This window comes from Solenopsis invicta, chromosome 5, assembly GCF_016802725.1.
Source record: "Solenopsis invicta isolate M01_SB chromosome 5, UNIL_Sinv_3.0, whole genome shotgun sequence".
NCBI classification, from domain to species: domain Eukaryota; kingdom Metazoa; phylum Arthropoda; class Insecta; order Hymenoptera; family Formicidae; genus Solenopsis; species Solenopsis invicta.
The window spans coordinates 25,766,294-25,789,401 of NC_052668.1; the positions used below are offsets into that span (position 1 = coordinate 25,766,294).

Sequence of the window (23,108 nt, forward strand, 5' to 3'; positions counted from 1 at the left end):
CACAATATGCGCGTTTGCGCGTGTAGCTACGTCTTGTACTGAAAACGTCGTCCTCAGTCGAGAACGGCAAAGCTCGGTCTCATGTTGCATAAAGCCCAAATCAAACCTAACAATTGACGATTGTGATTGACAATTAGCGATTACTTTTCAACCAATCAGAGCAAGCAGCCGCCAACTGCTTTGCTCTGATTGGTTTAAAAAATAATCGCCAATTGTCAATCTCAATCGTTAATCGCTAGTGTGATTTGGGCTTAATGTATTATTACAATTGCATCGACAACGCGCTGCGACGCCGCTCAACAATCGTGAAACGCGTTGCTACGCAGACTTTAACATTAATTACGCGTCTGAAAACAAAACGGAAAACTAATACTATCGATTGAAAAAAAGAAAGAGCTTTGTGCTGCTCTTTTGCTGTACAATATTAGTTTTGGCCGCGTGATTTTAAGATCATGCCAGGTACGGCAACGTGTATAGACGTGTACGACTTTGGTAAGTGTATCATGTGTATATATTTAATTTATTATATTAAAATATTTTATTATTATTAAGATAAATTAATATCCTTAATTTATATAAAAATAAATAATTTAATATTATTATGATATTAATTTAATAAAAAAAATTAATAATTTTTAAATATAAATAAATTTCTTTTTTGATTTTTAATTAATCTTTTTAATATTTAAATATTTAATTAAAAGTTATATTATGTAAATCTTTACGATTTACAGTTTTTTTGTAACAGTTGGTATTTGAAATCTGATACAATATTGTTTGTTATGATAATTTACATTTAATGTTAAGGAAAGTATTACCGCAATTGACACGTTAGAAAATATGTGCGTAAAGAGAAAGAATACATGACATACAACTCAGCGAGAAATGATAATAGAATCGTCATCGAATCAACATTAAAATAATAATTTCGACATCAATTCGACATCGATTTCATTATTGTTTCTCGCTGGGAAGTGATAGAATTAATTTTGTTATTCTTTATTGTAATATAATATTGTATATTATATTATAATAAGAAAAGAGGAATCTATTTTAAATATATGTTATATGTTATAGTATAAATGCGAAAAAGAAATATTATATTTGTGCGAGAAATTTATATAATTATAATACACAATGTACCAATGAATAATTATATAAATAAAAATAATTTTGTCAATTAAATAATGCTTTATTATTTATTATTATTTGATTTTTTTTTATTTTTTACATATACATTCTTATATGAGATTCATATTGCTCGTACGCATGCAACCTCACGCGTGCGAGTCATACGAATCTCACGTGAAGATTAAAAATGAGTTCTTAATTGAACGTCATATGACGCGCACGCGTGAAGTCGCATGCGTAAAAATAATGTGTTTTACATGTGGATCAGAGATACGTCCTCAATTGAGACTTATATAACTCACAAGTGTGAAATTGCACATGTGCGAGCAATATGAATCTCATATGAGGACGCATATGTGTGGTGATATGCACGCACATCGTGCGGATATCCGCACGGCGCGCGTGCATCATGATATCGCTATGCAAGCATTTTGTTATCTGGATATACTTGAACTTCATAATAGAGTATGTGTGATTCAGAGCTCTGTTTATAACTGTTATTATAACACTTACTTTACTTTATTAAACGATGGAAACTAATGAACGCGTTAAACACAGTTGCATCACTATCTCCACGTGTTGCTTATAAGCGAAGATAGTACGTAAACGCATGTGGAAGGGGATTATCTTAAAATAGCGGAAGTTTGTTGCGCTATTTCAAAATAATCTATCAAAAGTTTTTAGTATGTTTTGAACCTCGAGGTGCTAATGCAATCAATATCTTGCTTGTAAAACAACATATCATTTAGTAACATAATAAGTGAAAATGGAGAAGGAAATTCATATACAAATGAAAGACAACTCGCCGTCGATAGAAGTGAAAATGGAGGAAAAGACACATGTACAAGTGAAAGACAAGTCGCCGTCGATAGAATGCATCTTACGTCCAATATCATACGCTGCATGGTTCCTAGGCGTCGGTATTGCACATCCGCGAAAGTGTCCCAAGGCTATAACGATGACCATACATATAGTTTATATGATTCTGTATTTCTTTTTAGTGGAAAAAATAGCATCATTCATCGTCCTTTTTTTCAATCATGAGTTAGACATAGCCGTTTACCTACATTTCCTAAATCAAATAATGTGTTGCGTATCAACCTATTATTACATTTATCACGGAATTAGACAGTACAACAAGTGGCCGAAACTGATGGACAAATTGAAAGACATCGATCAGAAGATCAAGAAGGAAATATCAATGAATGACCGATCTATAAAAATTGTCGTAGCGCTAGCAGTTTTCGCGACGTTTATTTCCTATCCTTTGATAGTGATCTTTCACTTTTTATATTGTCACGTACAGACAGATACAAGTTACCTTACAATTAGTGTTTTTCATTGGGCATATTTTGTGTCTTACTACATGTCATGCCAGTCGATGATTAACAGCTTTGTCTTTGACATAATCGTGTATGTGTTATATTGCAGATTTCAAACAATAAATAAATTGATCTGTCAGTTAGACAAGTCATCTGATGTATTATGGATCGCGTTCAAAATTAGAGGCATTAGAAAAATGCATACTGGTAAGCTTTGCGCAAATTAAGTTATATAATCAGATAATATAAATGTTTATGGCTTGCAATATATATTATTTAATACAATCTATGAAGAGATTGCGATGATATCATAATCGAATTGTAAATTCTGTTGTGCAGATATTTGTGATCTCGTTAACATGGTAAACGACATTTATAGTCTTCATCTTCTCTTCTGCTTGACGAATTGCTTCACCATGGCTGTGAATGTGCTTTTCCAAGTTTACATTTTGGACATAGCCAACAAAGACTTTGAGTTTTTACTGGTATGGAATTTCGATTTCATTGCGTATGTCACGCAATTCTATTTGATTTGCTTGGTTTGTACACTCGCATGTCAAGAATCTAACAAAAGCGGAAGAATTATATATGAAATTATATTGAATTACAAACCCGCGAATCTTGATGATCATGAGGCGAGTAATCTATCGAGTCTAGAAATGCGACCTCCACTTGAAGATCTAGGCAACGAGCAAAGTTTCAATCGGAGTCACAACTTGAGGTACGGCATCATGGAAAATCTGTTGCGTGGAAATCCTGATCAAGAGTGCCTTAGAAAGGAGATCAATGATTTTTCGATTCAACTGCAACAGAATCGAATAGCATTTACGGCCTGCAATTTCTTTGAAATAAACAATGGTTTGTTCACAACGGTAAGTCCATTATTTATTTATTTCATTACAATTTTTGTAGAATTGGCTCTTTTTCAATTTCATTGAAAATAATAACTATTAGAAAAATCAAATAAAATAAACTTGTTTTTCAGTTTGTCGAGGTGATCGTCACTTATCTACTAGTCGTCGGTCAACTTTATCAACAACCTAAAGATTTAAGCATGATAAAGGAACTTATTTTAAAAACAAAAAACCAAACGTACTCGCAGAATTAATAAGTACAGTTTTGAATAAAGCGGCAAATACGTAACTGATGCCCAGAAGTAAAATAAAAGGATGTCTTGTAATTACAACAGTGTATTCTGTAACGTTTTGGCTCTACCTTTGTGTCACTTTCAGTACTCTACTAATTGTAAATATTTTTTTGTTTTTTGTAACTTATCGTACTTCTTCACTCACGATATAGATATGGCATGGCAAATAAGGCTTTTCTTTTATTACATCCGATCTTTTGCCCGAAAAATTTGAAGTAAACACATTATTAAATAATGGTTTCCATGGACATAATTTTTGATTGGATAAGAAAAAGATTGAAAAATCTTATGAGAATTGAACGGAACATTAGTATAGATTCAGTATTTTTTTTACAATAAAATAAAGAAAAAAATTGTAGCATACATAATGTCTTGAAAATGGTCACATTAGCCATCGATAAAAACGAATTTATGATAGAGTCTTAAATAAATTAACTGGATTGATTAAAAAGCATAAAGATGAACCGAGTGCGGATTCAAGTAATAAAGTTATACAGGGTAATTATTAATGAATGTCTCCACTTTTTACCATAGGAGCATAATTTACCGACGAATACGTATTTCTAACATATTATATTAGAAATTACAAATGCGTGCTCCTATAAAAAGTGGGGATATTCATTAATAATTACCCTGTATATAAGGGGGTCAATCATGAAACTTTTTCCCTAAGGCGGAAACGTGAAATGTGAAAAATTTCTCCATTAACTTCAATGGTAAAGATTTTCACTTTTCACGTTTCCGGTCTAGAGAAAAAGTTTCATGATTGACCCCAAGATCAGTTATAAAGATTGCGACGCGCCATCTGCCACATAAACTAAGAGGCAATTAAAAACTAGATTCAACGAATACATTAGAAATATTAATTTGAATACATCCAAACTCATAGTAATTTTAGAGCATATGTTATAATTTATTCATACGTTTAACTAGCAAAATAAGAAAATATTAGATTTTGAAACCGTTTATCACAAAAGATTAATCTCAAAGATAATCTATATAAAATTAAAAAAAGAAATAGGATCTATTATATGGAGGACACAGAATTGTTAGACAGTGCCTACATTAATATACTTTCCACGTTATAAAATTAGAAACGTTAATTTCTGTTTTGGTTTTTCGTAACGTCTGACCACAATCTAGTCTGTTTCTCTTAATTTGAAACTGAACGTTGAATATAGCGGCAGTCAAAGATATGTACTCGTTAGTTGACGATCAAGTAAGATCAAGTAAGTTTGAAGCATGTTCCGTGTTGAATATTTGTCAATATCACTGACTTAAAATAAACGTCAAGATCTATTAAAATTGCAACATTTCGTGTTATTTTCGCACAATATTTACACTAACTTTGTATAAATTTCAATATTTTTATATTTTATAACAATGTTGCCTTATTTTGTCCCGTGTTCTTATGTCTAGCTTATAAAAATAAATTAAGAGACTAAGTTAATATTAACTTAAAAGGCTAATAAGTAATGAGTAATTTAACGTGTATCGTCCGCGTATAGAGCACTCTCCGCTTATTATTAGCGTTTCGAGCTTTGTATCGTGGCCATCTTTGAGTCCGCTCGTTTACCGACGACAGCGGTAAATTTTCTGGACGCGTTCGTGTATGAAAAACGCAATACTGTCGCGAAGTACTACCCTCTGTAACTTGCTCGTAATTATAATTGTTATTTTTGTCCTTAAGTAATGTGTTTTCATTAAACTCTCTTGTTCTCTTTCATCCTGCAGTTCGCACCAAACTACCCCCTCTACTAATTCTGTGACTGAGTAGTCGGTTAAAAAAAGCCGTTGTTGTAATTAACACGCGACAAGATCAAATGGGATAGTGCCGACAAAATCAACTATATGTGAAGGGTGTCTTAGCCAGTTCAACGATTTTGAAGTACATTTGGTATAATTTTAATTATCTTAATTTGTTTTTATCATCGACTATTGTATTACATTGTTTGCATTTGTACGCGAAAAACTTAAGTAAAAAATTAATTAATTAATTTAATTAATTAATTGTTAAAATGAAATTTTTGTAGTAGTACAATACATTTAATTTATTGAAACCGCGTTATGCTTGTAAAGAGTAACGTAGTTTTACTAAATTAAGTACATTAATGCACGCAATCTAATGTTGCACAAATAAATTATTCTTTATTTTGTGTAAAGCACCAGAGTAAATTTACAACGTGCGCGTTTGTCAAAGTGTTTTGCTTCTAGGTTTACTATTTTTTTTTAAACAATGTATATTACAAGGATTTATATAATGTAATCAGTAGAGTACTTATCTCAGTAGCGTTTTCCCAGACTCCAAACGCCGCGCATCGCAAGATTTAAGGCCGCGCGCAATGGTATGCCGATTGTTAAGTATGAAGTACATATTCTTGTATAGTTGCGTAATAATATGTATCAGAAAATTAATTGGTCCACTTCCTTATGCACGTTCTACCACTCGGAGTGGGGAAAAACGCAAACGAGATCCAAACTCTGGTAATCAGTATTATATTTATACTTTGTAAAACGCGTCAACATAACATAAGAAACAAAAATGAAAAAAAATTCTTGTACAAGTGAAAAGCAACTTGCCGTCAATATAACGCATCTTACGTTCAATATCATATACCTCCTGGCTCCTGGGCGTCAGTATTGCACATCCACGAAAGTGTTCCAAGACTATAACGATAATCATACGTATAATTTATATAACTGTATGTTCCATTAGCATTATATACGATGCAAGAAATTCCTATTCTCACATTGAATTATTCAAAATGTATGACTACATGTTATGTCTAAAAAGAGCGATGGCATATATATCAGCCTATTATTGCATGTATCATGGAATCAGACAGCAAGTGGCCAGAGCTGATGGACAGATTTAAGGAGCTCAATCAGAAGATCAAAAAGGAAATATCAATGAGTGACCAGCTTATAAAAATTTGGGGCGTTAACAATTTTTGCAACCATTTTCTATATGAGCATTCCCGTTGTCCATTATATCTTGGACCGTGTCCCGATAGATTTCCTGTTTCTCTTAACGTTTATGACGAGATATTAGTTCAGTCGTTGTTCAATAGCTTTGTCTTTGACGTTGTTGTCTATATACTGTATTGCAGATTTCAAATAATAAATAAATTGATTGGCCAATTAGATAAGTTATCTCATGCACTGGCATTCAAGATTAGACACATCAGATTATATAATAAATAATATTCTCAAAAACTTACCGGTATGCATTTCTCTGATGCGTCTAATCTTGAATGCCAGTGCATTAGATAATTTATCCAACTGGCCAATCAACTTATTGATCAGTAGTAAAATTAAAATAAATCAAAAAGTAGTAAAATTGAAATAATGAAGCCACAGCCATGGTAAAGAAATTCACCGAGCAGAAGAGGAGATGAAAACTGTAAATATCGTTTACTTTGCTGAAAACAGAATTTAAAATTTTAATATAATACCATTGCAAGCTTTTTATATAAAATTTTAAATTATTTTTCGAGATGTATATATATATATATATATATATATATATATATACCTCAAAAAATAATTTAATACAATATATAAAAAGGTTGCAATGATATCATATTAAACTTTTAAATTCTGTTCTACAGATATTTATGATCTCGCCAGGAAAGTAAAACGATATTTACAGTCTTCATCTCCTCTTCTGCTCGGCGAATTTCTTCATCATGGCTGTAGCTTCATTATTTCAATTTTACTACCTTTTGAACATAGAATCAACTTACATCACTTACATTTTGTTATTTTTACAGACTTTCCTGTTCGTTGTGTTTGTCACGTAATTCTATTTGATTTGTTGGATTTGCATGCTCGCGGGTAAAAAATCCAATAAGACTGGGAGAATCATGTACAAAATTATAATAAAATACCAACCTGTAAATCTTGATAAACATAAGGCGATTAATCCATCGAGTTTAGAAGTGCGACCTCCACTAGAAGATTTGGACGGTGGGCAAAGTTTTAATCGGAGCACCAGTCACAATCTGAGTAACGCCGATATGGACAATCTCTTGCGTAGAAATCTCGATCAAGAGATTGTCATAAAAGAGATCAATGATTTTTTGATTCAACTTTAGCGGTATCGAATAGTATGTACAACTTGCAATTTTTTCGAAATAAATAATGCTTTATTTGGAGGTGTATGTTAGTACATTATTTACTTATCTCATTACTATTTTCGTGGAATTAGTTTCTTTCGAATTTCAATAATAGTTATGAGAACATTGAAATAAGTAAACTTGTTTTTTAATTTGTTGGGTTGTTCTTCACTTATATAATAATTATCGGTTAATTTAATAAACAATCTGGTAAAGATTTTCGCGAACAATGTGATGAAGATTTTTGCGAATTACGAAAGAATATTATCGTAATAAGAAAGAAAATTTTTGGAATGTTTTTGAAAAATAAGCAAACGAATTCGCAGAATTAACAAGCAAAGATTCTGTTACATTAAAATCTTAGCAATCAATTTTTGGGATATTAGAGAGAGATATGCTAGGACGATGTGGAAATTAGGATAGTGGGCCAAGCTTTGTGGCGTATCGTACTAGTTTAAATGTTATAAGATTTGCACAAATTTCCATTGTTTAATCTAAATGAAGTAATTAATGAAACAACACGAAAGTTATTTTATTCTAGTTTTAAGAGTTTTTCCATTTAAAAATAAATTGTTCTTCTTCCAACAATAATGGGATCTCCACTATCCTATAAATAAACTATAAGTTAAGCAAAACTCCAAACATTAACAAATTTTGGAGTTCTTCTACTTTTTTACTTTAAATACGTTGACGATATTGTGATTGAAATTTCGACTAAATTGATGTTACTCTAATGACGTTTAACTCTTTTCATCTTAGAATGCAATTTATGATAGAAGTAGAAGTTGACAAAATAAACCTTTTGAATATCATCGTTATGAAAAATAACTTCTTACTTAACTACCTACTGAAAAATAACTTAATTTTTGACCGTTGTCATAGCCTACATTTTTAGGCGGGTGCCTTAATTTTTTATTGGCACATCTTTTATCACAAAAAAGAGAGACGGGATGATGGGAATGGTTGACAGAGCAGTTTTATCAGCTTCAAAATTTCATAAAAAAATTTAGAGTTTATCATTGTTATTCTTTTAACAAATAACTACTCTGCTAAAATTATATTTGACAGTAAATACTCGTTTAAAAAAAATTTTTAATTTATTGTAATCACTCGCAATGTGAGAACGTATAGCCACTTACAAAAAATATAACTTTACTTCTTTAATAATCTTAATTTGATCTTATTATTGACTACTACGTTCTTTTATTTGCACGTGCATAGCTTAAATATTTACTTTACTAATTAATTAAATTTATTGTTAAAATGACATTTTATTGTAGTAAATTAAATGCACTTAATTTACTAAAATTGTTTTACACTTATAAAGGATACGTTTACGCACACAATCTAATGTTGAACAAGTAAAACTTTTTTTATTCTGAAGCACTAGAGAAAATTTACAACATGCGTGTTCGCAGAAGTGTTTTGCTTCTAGGCTTATTAGTTGTTTCGAAAATGATCTATATTGCTATGATCTATGTTATAAAATTGGCAGCCGTACGACATTATCTAACAGCTTTCTTTCTTTTTTCGTCAATATTTGAAAACCATACTTGAACCTCATAATAGTGTATGATTCAGAGCTCTGTTTATAATACTTTAATTATCCATTATAACACTTACTTTACATTATCAAATGATTTAAACTAATGGACGTTATCAAACACAGTTGCATCACTATCCCCACATGTTACTCACAAGCGGAAATATTATGTAAATGCACGTGGAAGGGGATCATCTTAAAATAGCAAAAGTTTCTTGCGCTATTTCAAGATAATCTATCAAAAATTTTCAGTATGTTTTGAACCTCCAGAGGCTAATGCAACCAATATCTTGCTTGGAAAATGTATCGACATAAGCAACATAATAAGCAAAAATAAAGGAAGAAATTTATGTGCAAGTGAAAGACAACTCGCCGTCAATAGAAGCAAAAATGGAGAAAGAGAAATATGTACAAGTGAAAGATAACTCGCCGTCAATAGAACGCATTTTACGTCCAATATCATACGCTTCATGGTTCCTAGGCGTCGGTATTGCACATCCGCGAAAGTGTCCTAAAGCTATAACGATAACCATACGTATAGTTCATATGATTCTGTGTTCCTTTCTTGTAATAATACATGCATTAGAAATCTACTTTATCATTTATGAGCTAGACATAATCGATTACATATATTGCCTAAATCAAGTGATGTGTCGCGTATCAACCTATTATTACATTTATCACGGAATTAGACAGTACCACAAGTGGACGGACCTGATGGATAGATTAAAGGAACTCGATCAGAAGATCAAGAAAAAAATATCAATGAATGACCGATCTATAAAAATTGTCGTAGCGCTAGCAGTTTTCGCGGCGTTCACTCCCTATCCTTTGATACTGATTATTCATTTTTTATATTCTTACTTATTTACACATCCAAAATATCTTGTTACGATTGATTGGGCAGATTTTGTGCTTTACTACATGTTATGCCAGTCATTGATTAACAGTTTCGTCTTCGACGTAATCGTTTATGTGTTATATTGCAGATTTCAAACAATAAATACATTGATCTGTCAGTTAGACAAGTCATCTGATGTATTATGGATCGCGTTCAAGATTAGAAGCATCAGAAAAATTCATACTGGTAAGCTTTGCGCAAAGCTTAAGTTATATAATCCGATAATATAAATGTATATAGCTCGCAATATATATTATTTAATACGATCTATGAAGAGATTGTGATGATATCAAATTATATCATAATCAAATTGTAAATTCTGTTGTGCAGATATTTGTGATCTCGTCAACATGGTAAATGACATTCATAGTCTTCATCTCCTTTTCTGTTTGATGAATTGCTTCACCATGGCTGTGGATGTGCTTTGCCAGGTTTACATTTTTGAGACAAACTACACAGATTACGAGTTAATACTGATACAGAATTTCTGTTTCATTGCGTATGTCACGCAATTCTATTTGATTTGCTTGATTTGTACGCTCGCATGTCAAGAGTCTAACAGAACCGGGAGAATTATATATGATATTATATTCAATTATAAACCTGCAAATCTTGATAATCATGAGGCAAATAATCTATCGAGTTTAGAAATGCCTCCACTTGAAGACCTAGGCAGCGAGCAAAGTTTCAATCAGAGTCACAATTTGAGGTACGGCATCATGGAAAATTTGTTGCGTGGAAATCTGGATCAAGAGTGTGTTACAAAGGAGATCAATGATTTTTCGATTCAACTACAACAGAATCGAATAGCATTTACGGCCTGCAATTTCTTTCAAATAAACAATGGTTTGTTTACTACGGTTAGTGCATTATTTATTTATTTCATTACAATTTTCGTAGAATTAGCTCTTTTTGAATTTCATTGAAAATAATAGTTATCAGAACAATTAAATAAAGTAAACTTATTTTTCAGTTTGTCCAGGTGATCATCACTTATCTAATAGTCGTCGGTCAACTTTATCAACAACCTAAAGATTTAAGCATGTTAAAAAAGCTTATTTTGAAAACGAAAAATCAAACGTACTCGCAGAATTAATAAGAAAAATTTTTAATAAAGTGATAAATATGAGTGAGACGTAATTAATGCGCAGGAGTAAAATAAATTCTAGGATGTCTTCTAATTACAGTGTATTTTGTAACTTTTTGGATCTACCTTTGTGCCATTTTCTCTACCAGTACTCTACCAATTGTAAATATATTTTTTTTCACTTATTGTACTTCTTTAATCACGATATACATATGGCATGGTAAATAAGGTTTTTCTTTTAAGCAACCTGACTTTTCACCAGTAAAAAATGGAGAGATTATCATTAGCACATTATTAAATAATGGTTATCATATGGACGTAATTTTTAATTGGATAAAAAGAAGATTAAAAAATCTTATAAGAATTAAGTGGAACATCAGTAGATTCACATAGATTTAGAATTTGACAATAAAATAAAAAAAAATTATAGCCATACCATACATACACAATGTTTTGGAAATAGTCACTTCAGCCGTCGATAAACAAGAATTCATAATACAGTATAGAGTCTTAAACAAATTAACTGTATTCATTAAAAGACATAAAGGTGAAACGAGTGTAGATTCAAGTAACAAAGTTGTATATAAGATCTGTTGTAAATATTGCGACGCATCATATGTTGCACAAATTAAGTGGCAATTAGAAACTAGACTGAACGAACACATGAGAAATATTAATTGGAATGCATCCAAACTCATAGTAATTTCAGAGCATATGTTAGAATTTATTCATACGTTTGACTAGCAAAATAAGAAAATATTAGATTTTGAAACCGTTTATCACAAAAGATTAATCTCAAAGATGATCCATATAAAATTAAAAAAAAAAAATAAGATCTATTATATGGAGGACACAGAATTGTTAGACAGTGCGTACATTAATATACTTTCGACGTTATAAAATTAGAAACGTTAATTTCTGTTTTGGTTTTTCCGTAACGTTTGACGTTGACCGTTTCTCTTAGTTTGAAACCGAACGTCGAATATAGCGGCAGTGAATGATGTACGATATTCGTCGATTGAGGATCACGTAAGATCGAAACATGTTCCGTGTTGAATATTTGCCAACATCACTGACTTAAAATAAACGTCAAGATCTATTAAAATTGTAACATTGCGTGTTATTTTGGAACAATATTTACATTAATTTTTTTTTAATTTCTATATTTTTACATTTTATAATAATGTTGTCTTATTGTATCCCGTGTTCTTATATCTAGCTTATAAAAATAAATGAATAGACTAAGTTAATATTAAGTAATAAGTAATTTAATGTGCATTGTCCGCCTCTCGTATACGGCACTCTTCGCTTATTATTAGCGTTTCGAGCTTTGAATTGCGGCCGTCTTTGAATCATCTCATACCGACGATCGCGTGGTAAATTTTTTGGCCGCGCTCGTGTATGGAAATCGCAACACTGTCACAAAATACTATCTGCTGTAACTTGCTCGTGAATATTATTGTTATTTTCCCGTTAAGTAATGTGTTTTCTTTAAGCTCTCTTGTTCTCTTCCATCCTGCAATCCGCATCGAACCACCCTTTCTGCTAATTCTGTACCGGCTGAGTAGTTGGTTAAGAAAGACCGTTGTTGCGATTAATATCTGACAAGATCGGATGGGATAGTGCCTACAAAACTGTGAAGGCTGTCTTAGCCAGTTTGTCTACCGAGGCGTGCATTTGGTATAATATTACTTCTTTAATTTTTCTTAATTTGTTATTATCATTGACCACTATATTACATTGTTTGCATTTGTACGTAAAAAACTTAAGTAATAGCTTTATGAATTAAATTAATTAATTTTTAAAATAACATTTTTGTAATAGTAAAATGCATTTAATTTATTAAAACCGTATTATACTCATAAACAGTTAGTAATATAATTTTACTAAATTAAGTACATTAATGCACGCAATCTAATGTTGCACAAATAAATTGTTCTTTATTTTGTGTGAAGCACGAGAGTAAATTCACAACGTTCGCGTTCGTCAAAGTGTTTTGTTTCTAGGTTTACTATTTTTTTTTAAACAATGTATGTATATTACAAAGATTTATAAAATGTAATCAGTAGATCCGCATCTCTGTAGCGTTTTTCTACACTCCGAACGCCCCGTATCGCGAGAGTCAAGGCTACGCGCGACAGTATGCCGATTGTTAAGCATAAAGCACACATTCTTTTATAGTTGCATAACAATATGTATCAGGAAATTGATTGGTTCACTTCTTTATGTACGTTCTACCACTCGGAGTGGGGGAAAACGCAACCAAGATCCGAACTCTGATAGTCAGTATTTATACTTTGTAAAACGCGTGTAGTCGATTATTAACATAATAAGAAGCAAAAATAATAAAAAAATTATGTACATGTAAAAGACAATTTGCCGTCGATATAACGCATCCAATATCGTATACCTCCTGGCTCGTAGGCGATGATGTTGTACATCCACGAAAATGTCTAAAGATTATAACAATAATCATACATATAATTTATATAACTGTATGTTCCATTAGCATAATATACGACGTAAGAAATTTCTATTCTCGCATTGAATCAATCAAAATGTATGACTACATATTGTGCCTAAAAAGAGTGATGGCGTACATATTGTTGCACGTTGTGAGAACATTAAATTAAGTAAACTTGTTTTTCAGTTCGTCGGATTGTTTTTCATTTATCTAATAATCATTGGTCAACTTAATCAATAATCTGGTAAAGATTTTCGCAAACTATAAAATAATATTATGGAAATAAGAAAGAAAAGTTTTGCAATGTTTCTAAAAGAAAACCAAACGGACTCGTAAAATTAACGAGTAGAGATTCTGTTATGTTAAAACCTTAAAGATCAATTTTTGGGATATCAGGGAGAGGTATGATAAGAGAATTCGGAAACCAGACTAGTAGGTCAACGCTTCGTGATGTATCGTACTAGTCTAAGTGTTATAAGGTCTGTAAAAATTTCCATTGTCTAATCTAAATGAAAAAATTAAAGAGACAGCTCAAATGTTATTTTATTCTAATCTTAAAAGTTTTTTTAAGAATAAAATATTTTTCTACCAACAGTAATGGGATTTTCATTTCCCTATAAATAACCCAGTTAAGCAAGACTTTGAGCCTTAAAAAATATTGGAGTTCCTCTATTACTTTAGATATATTGACGATATCGTGATTGCAATTTCGGCTAAATTGATTCATTTTAGTCTAATGACGTTTAACCTTTTCTACGCTAGAATGCAATTTATGCTGGAAATAGAGGTTGAAATAAACTTTTTGCAAATTATCTGTACGAGCTTAAAATAGATAATCGAATCGTTTCTCTAAAATGTTTGCTTTAATAACAAGTTACTTTCTATACATTTTGGTATGTAGCGTTATAAGGACAATATAATACACGTGTGGTTCGACGGCTGTCTCGAGAGCAACTGACGAATTCTCTAAACGCACCAAATTTGTTGTATTGTTAGTAAAACAACCTCTCGCTCGGTCGTGTGCTTTGTTTTGATCAACGGTTTCACGATACATTTGAAATAGTCACCAACATCATCGTTATTGAAAATAACAGTTTTTCAAATTTTTAACTGTTTTCATAGTCTGCGTTTATAGAAGGACGCATTAATTTTTTATCGGTACATTTCCTATCACAAAAATGAGGAACAATGATGGGAATGGTTGACAGAGCAGTTTTATTAGCTCTGAAATTTCCATGAAAAAAATACTAAATTTATTATTGATATTCTTTTAACAAATAATACTTTGTTAAATTTATTTTTGAGACAGTAAATACTTGCTTTAAAAAAATTCTGAATTCATCATAAACACACACTTAAACGAATAAGTAGCAATATGAAGACATTTATCCACTTACAAAAAATATAATTTTACTTCTTAATTATCTTAATTTGCTCTTATTATTAACTACTATGTTTCTTTATTTGCATGTGCACAGCTTAATTATACACTTTATTAATTAACTAAGTTAAATAATTCCTAAAATAACATTTTATTGTAGTAAATTAAATGTACTTAATTTACTAAAATCACGTTACACTTATGAAGGATACGTGCACGCAATCTAATATTGCACAAGTAAAACTTTTTTTTATTCTGCGAGGAGCACCAGAGAAAGATTACAACATGCATGTTCGTCAAAGTATTTTGCTCCTAGGCTTATTATTTTTCTCTAAAATAAACTATATTGCGGATTTATATTATGAAATTAACAGCCGTACAATATTATCTAGCAGCCTCTTTGATATTTGAAGACAACACTTCAACCTCATAATAAAGTATGATTTAGAGAGCTGTTTATAATATTTTAACTGTGCATTGTAACACTTACTTTACTCTCAAACGAATGAAAACCAATAAACGCGCCAAACGCAGTTGCATCACTATTCCCACATGATACTCATAAGCGAAGATATTATGAAAACGCATGTGGAAGGTGATTATCTTAAAATAGCAGAAGTTTCTTGGGCTACTTTGTCATAACTTATCAAAAGTTTTCAGTATGTTTTGAATCTCGAGGGACTAATGTAATCAATACTTCGCTTTCAAAACCATCGATTAGCAACATAATAAGCAAAAATGGAGGAGGAGATACAAGTGAAAGACAAGTCGCCGTCGATAGAACGCATCTTACGTCCAATATCATATGGTTCATGGTTCCTTGGCGTTGGTGTTGCACATCCGCGAAAGTGTCCTAAAACTATAACAATAATCATACGTGTAATTCATTTGATTATGTGTTCTTATTACGTGTTGATGAACGCAGCAGAAGTCTTCCCTAACATTGATCACTTAGACATAGTCGACTACATAAGTTTCCTAAATCAAGGGATGTGTTACATATCAACCTATTATTACATTTATCACGGAATTAAACAGTACAACAAGTGGCCGAAACTGATGGACAAATTGAAAGACATTGATCAGAAGATTAAGAAGGAAATATCAATGAATGACCGATCTGTAAAAATTGTCGTAACGCTAGCAGTTTTCGCGACGTTCATTCCCTATCCTTTGATACTGATCTTTTACTTTTTATATTCTTACGTACAGACAGATCCAAGAGACCTTGTCACAATTAATTGGGCAGATTTTATGCCTTACTACATATTATGCCAGTCGTTGATTAACAGCTTCGTCTTCAACATTGTCGTCTATGTGTTATATTGCAGATTTCAAACAATAAATAAATTGATCTGTCAGTTAGACAAGTCATCTGATGTATTATGGATCGCGTTCAAGATTAGAGGCATCAGAAAATTGCATACTGGTAAGCTTTGCTCATATTACAAGTAAGTTGTATAATCCGATAATATAAATGTATATGTTACTGTAAAAGCCCGAACTACGGTAAATCCTAAGATTTTCCAGTAAAATCTAAGATTTACCAACTCTTAATGATAAAAGTCCGAACAGTTCTGTGATCATCGTTCATTTCAAACTTTTACCACCATTCACTTGGTAAATCTTAGGATTTACCAACATGAGTTGGTAAATGTAAGAATTTATAAAAAAGGGACGATTTTTTCGGGTTTTATCATTAGAATTTAATACATGCTAGGTTTTACTAGTGACGGCTGGTAAATGTTAATTTTGAGAATAAAACAATGATTACTTCTTAATCATTTATTTCAATTAACTATCAGTCAAAACCTTACATATTTTTATGTATCATATGAGAGTAATTATTAATCATGTATATTACTAATCAGTCAAATCTTTACCTATTTTGGTATGGGAGGCTGGAGACTGCCCACGAGTACGAGACGATGCGCCGAACACGTTATGACATATCATTTTCAACATTTACCGTGCCTTTAAGGTAAATCCTAAGATTTACCAAGTGAATGGTGGTAAAAGTTCAAAATGAACGATGATCACAGAACTGTTCGGACTTTTACCATTAAAAGTTGGTAAATCTTAGATTTTACTGGAAAATCTTAAAATTTACCGTAGTTCGGGCTTTTACAGTAACATATATAACTCGTAATACATATTATTTAATCTAGAAAAGAAATTGCGATAATATCATAATCGAATTATAAATTTTGTTGTGCAGATATTTGTGATCTCGTCAACATGGTAAACGATAATCACGGCCTTCATCTTCTCTTCTGCTCAGCGAATTGCTTCACCATGGCTGTAGATGCGCTATTCATAGTTTACATTTTTGAGATAAAATTCAAGTTTATATTGATACAGAATTTTTTTTGTATTGCATATGTCACGCAATTCTATTTGATTTGCTTGATTTGTACGCTCGCATGTCAAGAATCTAACAAAACCGGAAGAATTATATATGAAATTATATTGAATTACAAACCCGCGAATCTTGATAATCATGAGGCGAGTAATTTATCGAATCTAGAAATGCGATCTCCACTGGAAAATCTAGATGGCGAGCAAAGTTTTAATCGGAGTCACAATTTGAGGTACGACATCATGGAAAATCTATTGCGTGGAAATTTGGATCAAGAGTGTGTTACAAAGGAGATCAATGATTTTTCGATTCAATTGCAACAAAATCGAATAGCATTTACGGCCTGCGATTTTTTTTAAATAAACAATGGTTTATTCACAACGGTAAGTGCATTACTTATTTATTTCATTACAATTTTCGTAGAATTAGCTCTTTTTGAATTTTATTGGAAATAATAATTATTAGAAAAATCAAATAAAAAGTGAACTTGTTTTTCAGTTTGTCCAGATGATCGTCACTTATCTAATAGTCGTCGGTGAACTTTATCAACAACCTAAAGATTTAAGTAGGACGAAAAAGTTTATTTTGAGATTCACAGAAAAGAACTAAATGCACTCACATTATTAACAAGTAAAGATTAAAATAAAGCGGTAAATACAAGTCTGGCGTAATTGATAGGATAGAGTCTTAAACAAATTAACTGGATTCATTAAGAGGCATAAACGTGAAACAAATGCAGTGTGCAAGTAACAAAGTTGTATATAAGATCTGTTGTAAAAATTGCGACGGGCCATATGTCGCACAAACTAAAAGGCAATTAAAGACTAGACCCAACAAACACATTAAAAATATTAACTTGAATACATCCAGATTTGTAGTAATTTCAGAGCATGTGTTAGAATTTATCCATACGTTTGAGGAGCAAAATAAGAAAATATTAGATTTGAAACCGATTGTCACAAAAGATTAATCTTAGAGATGATCCATATAAAATTACAAAAATAATAGTATCAATTATATGGAGGACACAAAATTGTTAGACAATGTGTACTTTAGTTTACTTTCCAATAAAATTAGAAACGTTAATTTTTGTTTTGGTTTGTCCATAACGTCTAACATTGACCGCAATCTAGTCCGTTCCTCTCATTGTCACTTTGAAACCGAACATTGAATATAGCAAATGATGTGTATAGTCGTGAGCTAAAAGGTAGCAACACATTTTTTTTTATGGTAGATGGTTTGATGCTTAATTGGTTGGATCCGCAGGTAAGAACCAATGACGTTCGCCGTTTAATGAGCAAGTCTACATTCCAAAAACAATCGAAGAAAATGTGTTGCAACCTTTTAGCTCACGACTATACACGTCGGTTGAATAAGATCAAGTAAGATCGAAACATGTTCCGTGTTGAATATTTGCCAACATCACTAACTTAAAATAAACGTCAAGATCTATTAAAATTGTAATATTGCGTGTTATTTTGGTTCAATATTTACATTAATTTTTAAAAAATTTCTATACTTTTACATTTTATAATAATGTTGTTTTATTGTGTTCCATGTTCTTATATCTAGCTTGTAAAATAATTAAGAGACTAAGTTAATATTAAGTTAAAGGGCCAATAAGTAATAAGTGATTTAACAATATTTGACTATAAGAACTCTTTAAATGTATAAAGGTAATACCAATAAATTGTCAATCAGATGTTTGTAAGTAAATTTTATTGTTTCATTAAAATTAACAGTTAAGTTCAATCTTATGATTTGCATCTTTAGTTACAATTAGAAATATAAATGTATATAACACAAACATCTGGTGGACTCTTTATTACCTTTGTACATTTAATTGAATTTCAGCCAAATATTATACACATGTATATAGTATATCTACGTATATATATCACAGCAAAGAGGGTTTGAAGTTGCTAAATACTATGGGAGTGATAAAACACGGGGTCCTGATCTCCACTGTTATATACACACACACACATACACACACACAAATACATACACACCTTTAATCCAACTAATTTATTATTTTAATCAAGAATATTAAATTAAACAAATTCAATTTGCGTATTACGACTTTTCTACGATACAGATTTATAATATTCTTTGAAAGAATGTACATTCTTTTTTTTAGTATGATAATAAATTTTGTTAGAATTTGCGATAAATATATTTTATTTTGTTTCAAGATAATTTTATTTTAAGACAATTATCAAAAAAATATTTTTTATTAAAGATGATCATTACTTAAGAGAAAAAAAAAGCAAATTGAGTAAATGTTTTTCTTAACAATAAAAAAGCTATTTTTTCTGAGTGTACGTTTTCTTGATAAACATAAAAAATAAATATAAAACACTAAATTAGACGCGCTAAATTAAAGACGGCAAAATAAATGTGAATGTTAAGAAGGTGAGAGAAGGATATGGACAAGCTTAGAGGGTTGACATTCTTTCTCTGATCTCTCTTCCAAAGCATTTCAGAGATTTAACCCCAGCACAATAACTGACAGTTAACTCAACAAAGTCATTCTTTCGACCTTCCTTTCCACTTTTTCTACCGTTTCCTTCTTCTTACTCTTCCTTTTTCTCTTATTTGCTGATGTCGCAAGTCTCTTACATTTTTTGTAACAACGGTTACGTTGCAACGGCAACGGCTCGTTGGACGGGCAACGCGAAAGTTCGTCCTCTCGACTTCCTTCCTTTGCACTTTGGTCCGGTCCTCCCCCGCATTACCCCATTTTCCCTTGCTGCGACCGACCACCGACTACACCCAGGTCGCGCGTAAATTACGCGACAAGGGAAACAGAAAAAGAGAAGTCGGGAAGAGAGGAGGCGAGGGGAACCGAGCCGGTGACGGCTCGTTAGGCATTTATAAATAAATAATTCAGACGTACCTAAATAAATGCCCCAGAGCCATCGTGTTATCTCCGCTCCGAGGATCCTCACCCGAGACAATGGCAATGAATCCGCGAAAGAATACCGAGATGCATGTTCGGGCGCCGTTTTCTTCTCGCGGTATTTAGTGCTGCAGAAGTTTGGTGGATATTAAAGCGTGATACAAAGCGCTTATTATTTCTTTCAGTAATTATCCTCGTAAATTATTTCTGAGAAGCTTTGCTGCGTGAGTTGAATATTTCTCAGTTTACTATGTTTATCTTTATTATCCGGCTCATTAAAACAAAAGATTATTCCTTACCTTCGCAAGCTGACACGGAGCACCTTACACATTTTTATCGACTAAGAATGTAATCTCATTATACATGTTCAAGCAAACAGAATAAGGAGAGCAACATTGCGCGGGAGGTGGGGGGTGGAAGGGTGAGCACTTTGTATGCGGTATCGACGAGAGTCGTCAGACATTCGCGAATAAATAATTCATTCCTCTCGCTGTGAAAACAAACACTCGAAAGTCCCTCGTTAAGACGACGGTATATATAGCGTGTAGCACTTAAAGCACCCTCGACGAGAACAAGTCGACGAGAGGGAATCGCGGGGAGGGAGAAGGGGTGTTCGTGGAGGGCGTCGTGCTGGGCGGCGCGGCGGTGTAACGAATGCAGTTAATTGATTTCCCGTGGAGTATCGCGATATAAAACGGAAGCGAAAGACGCGGCGATACTCGCGGGCGGGCGGGCGGTCCCGCAGCTTTCCTGAAAACGTAATGGCGTAATCAGAATTTTAACGCAATTTTGATTTAAACGGGCGAGCGTTTATTCTCTCGTCGCGACGGCGAATGAGAGCGGCTCCATGAATCAGCCCGGCGACGCGACGGGACGACGATGGATTTCGTCTTATTCGTCTTATAATTTGCGAGCGATTCTGTTGGACCGCGACGCGGCGTGTTAGCGCGATCCGCCACTTTTATTCGACGCGTCGCCGTCGTCTTCTCTCCGGAAGAGATACGATCCGCGATATTTTTCTCTCTGCCTCGCGCATTGTACTTTATCCGCCCGCGTTTCGTATAACTCGAGGATATTATCGAGATTTACACTGAAGAGTGGCTGGTAATGCAGTGTGGAATCCTTGCGGGAATTTGCAACGTGTCCCGCCTGGTGATGTAAAACGCGCACGAGAAAAGAAATTGTTATCCGGTTCGCAGGAGCGAGTTCTCTTTGAAGGAATAGCTGCGGAGGCCGGCTTGTGTACTCGTGACCGTTCAACAATCTGATAAAAAAAAATCGAGGATTGATTGTAACAATCGCATAATGTTTGAACTTCTCGGGATCGGTTAAGAATGATTGAATGTAATTGATTGAAATAAATAATATCAAAGGCAATTTTATTAATGTGATTCGATATCGATTCACTGTTGTACTGATTCTTGTAAACTTAGTGCTTGAACGAAACTCCCTTCGAAGCTTGAGAACTCAAAGGGGAATCAGATCTAGCGATTGCATTGTCGTTCTTGGCACAAGGAAGAGAGAATACGTCATGGAAAATAGCTTTTTCTTATGCAGTTACTGGTGAAATTGAAGCTAATATTTAAGAACGCATTAAAAATATCGAAGGTGCTTGGCATCCCGTTACTTTGAGATATCATGTTGAAAAATATTCAATTATATCGAAGAAATGTCTCATAAAAGTAAATATAAAAAAATTTATATAATTTATAATAAAAGAAATAAAAATAATTATCTGAATTGTGTCGTGTTAATTAATTAATTTATTTATTTATTGAATTTGTAAGTATAACTTTTCTGAGCCATTGAATTAAATAGGCGTGTAAAAATTATACATTTTAAAAATTCATCAAAGAATATATTGTAATTTTGATTTTTTATCAAGGAAAAAAAATTGGTGGCAACGCAATGATTAATAAGAGTAACTTGTGATATTTCGTCCTTTTCATCTATGTTTTAACTTTTTTTTTAATTTAATAATATTGATCCATAAAAGTGACATCAATAAGAATGCGAACAACGATCATCTCTTTTAAAGCTGCTAACCGGGAGATACGTGGCGGGAAAATGGCTTCGCTTTGTATCGAGTGACACGTACTTCCGGTGAAGCGCGAGAACAACGTCGGCTTTAAAATAAGTGGAATTCTGGGCGTTCGCGTGACGTTTCGCGACGCTACCGGCGAAAAATGAAGCTTATTTTTCTATTTGAGATGTAAGAACTAGGAGTCGTGACTGTCCTTGCACGCGCACGGCGACATTTCCCCGTGCAGAAATATGTGCGGTCGTGAATCAAAGAATAAAAGCGTCCGTGCATTGTATCTCAATGCAAATAAAAAGATTAAAACGTGCGAACAACGAATGCGAGTTTACATATTCTTTTATTTGCTACAATTAATTTCTTAGAAAATAACCAAATTATTAATAAAGCTAATAATTAAAATTACAAAAAATTATAAAAATTTGAAATTTAAGTTTAACATTGAAAAAAAAAAAAATTGAAATAATATTAAAACAAGTTGTTCAAAATTATTAAAGTAACAAGTGAAAAAATAACCTAAGTATCCATAATTATTTACGTATATATAATATTGTGACAATTTTGCTATTTGTGCATTAAGCAAAAATTAAATAAGCGCATCAATTTGATCCTTCACTCTATAGTATCGCGAACATTCGGTGCGTCAATGGTGATCGATGGGCGACGTCGAAAGAGCAATATGGTAGGTTACGAAGCGCATGAAGCTGATAAAGAG

General features: G+C 32.4%; 3 protein-coding genes across 4 annotated transcripts in view; all 3 read left to right on the forward strand.

Moving 5' to 3' along the window:
• The window catches only part of LOC105195378, a 115,105-nt gene that overhangs the window by 10,749 nt on the left and 81,248 nt on the right, over positions 1-23,108 (forward strand). The window lies entirely within an intron of this gene.
• On the forward strand, positions 1,633-3,636 carry LOC105195286. Of its 2 annotated transcripts, XM_039450076.1 has the most exons (4): positions 1,633-1,729; positions 2,563-2,660; positions 2,793-3,325; positions 3,439-3,636. In XM_039450076.1, exons 2-4 carry the CDS (start codon positions 2,651-2,653, stop codon positions 3,559-3,561), a joined length of 666 nt encoding a protein of 221 aa, XP_039306010.1. In that variant the 5' UTR covers positions 1,633-1,729; positions 2,563-2,650; the 3' UTR covers positions 3,562-3,636. The 2 variants fall into 2 exon arrangements, with proteins under 2 accessions (XP_039306010.1, XP_011158961.2); XM_011160659.3 differs by lacking the exon at positions 1,633-1,729 and having other exon boundaries at positions 1,756-2,660.
• On the forward strand, positions 9,045-12,722 carry LOC105195287. The gene is made up of 3 exons (XM_011160660.3): positions 9,045-10,348; positions 10,493-11,022; positions 11,136-12,722. The coding sequence occupies exons 1-3, from the start codon at positions 9,652-9,654 to the stop codon at positions 11,256-11,258; spliced, it is 1,350 nt and encodes a 449-aa protein (XP_011158962.2). The 5' UTR covers positions 9,045-9,651; the 3' UTR covers positions 11,259-12,722.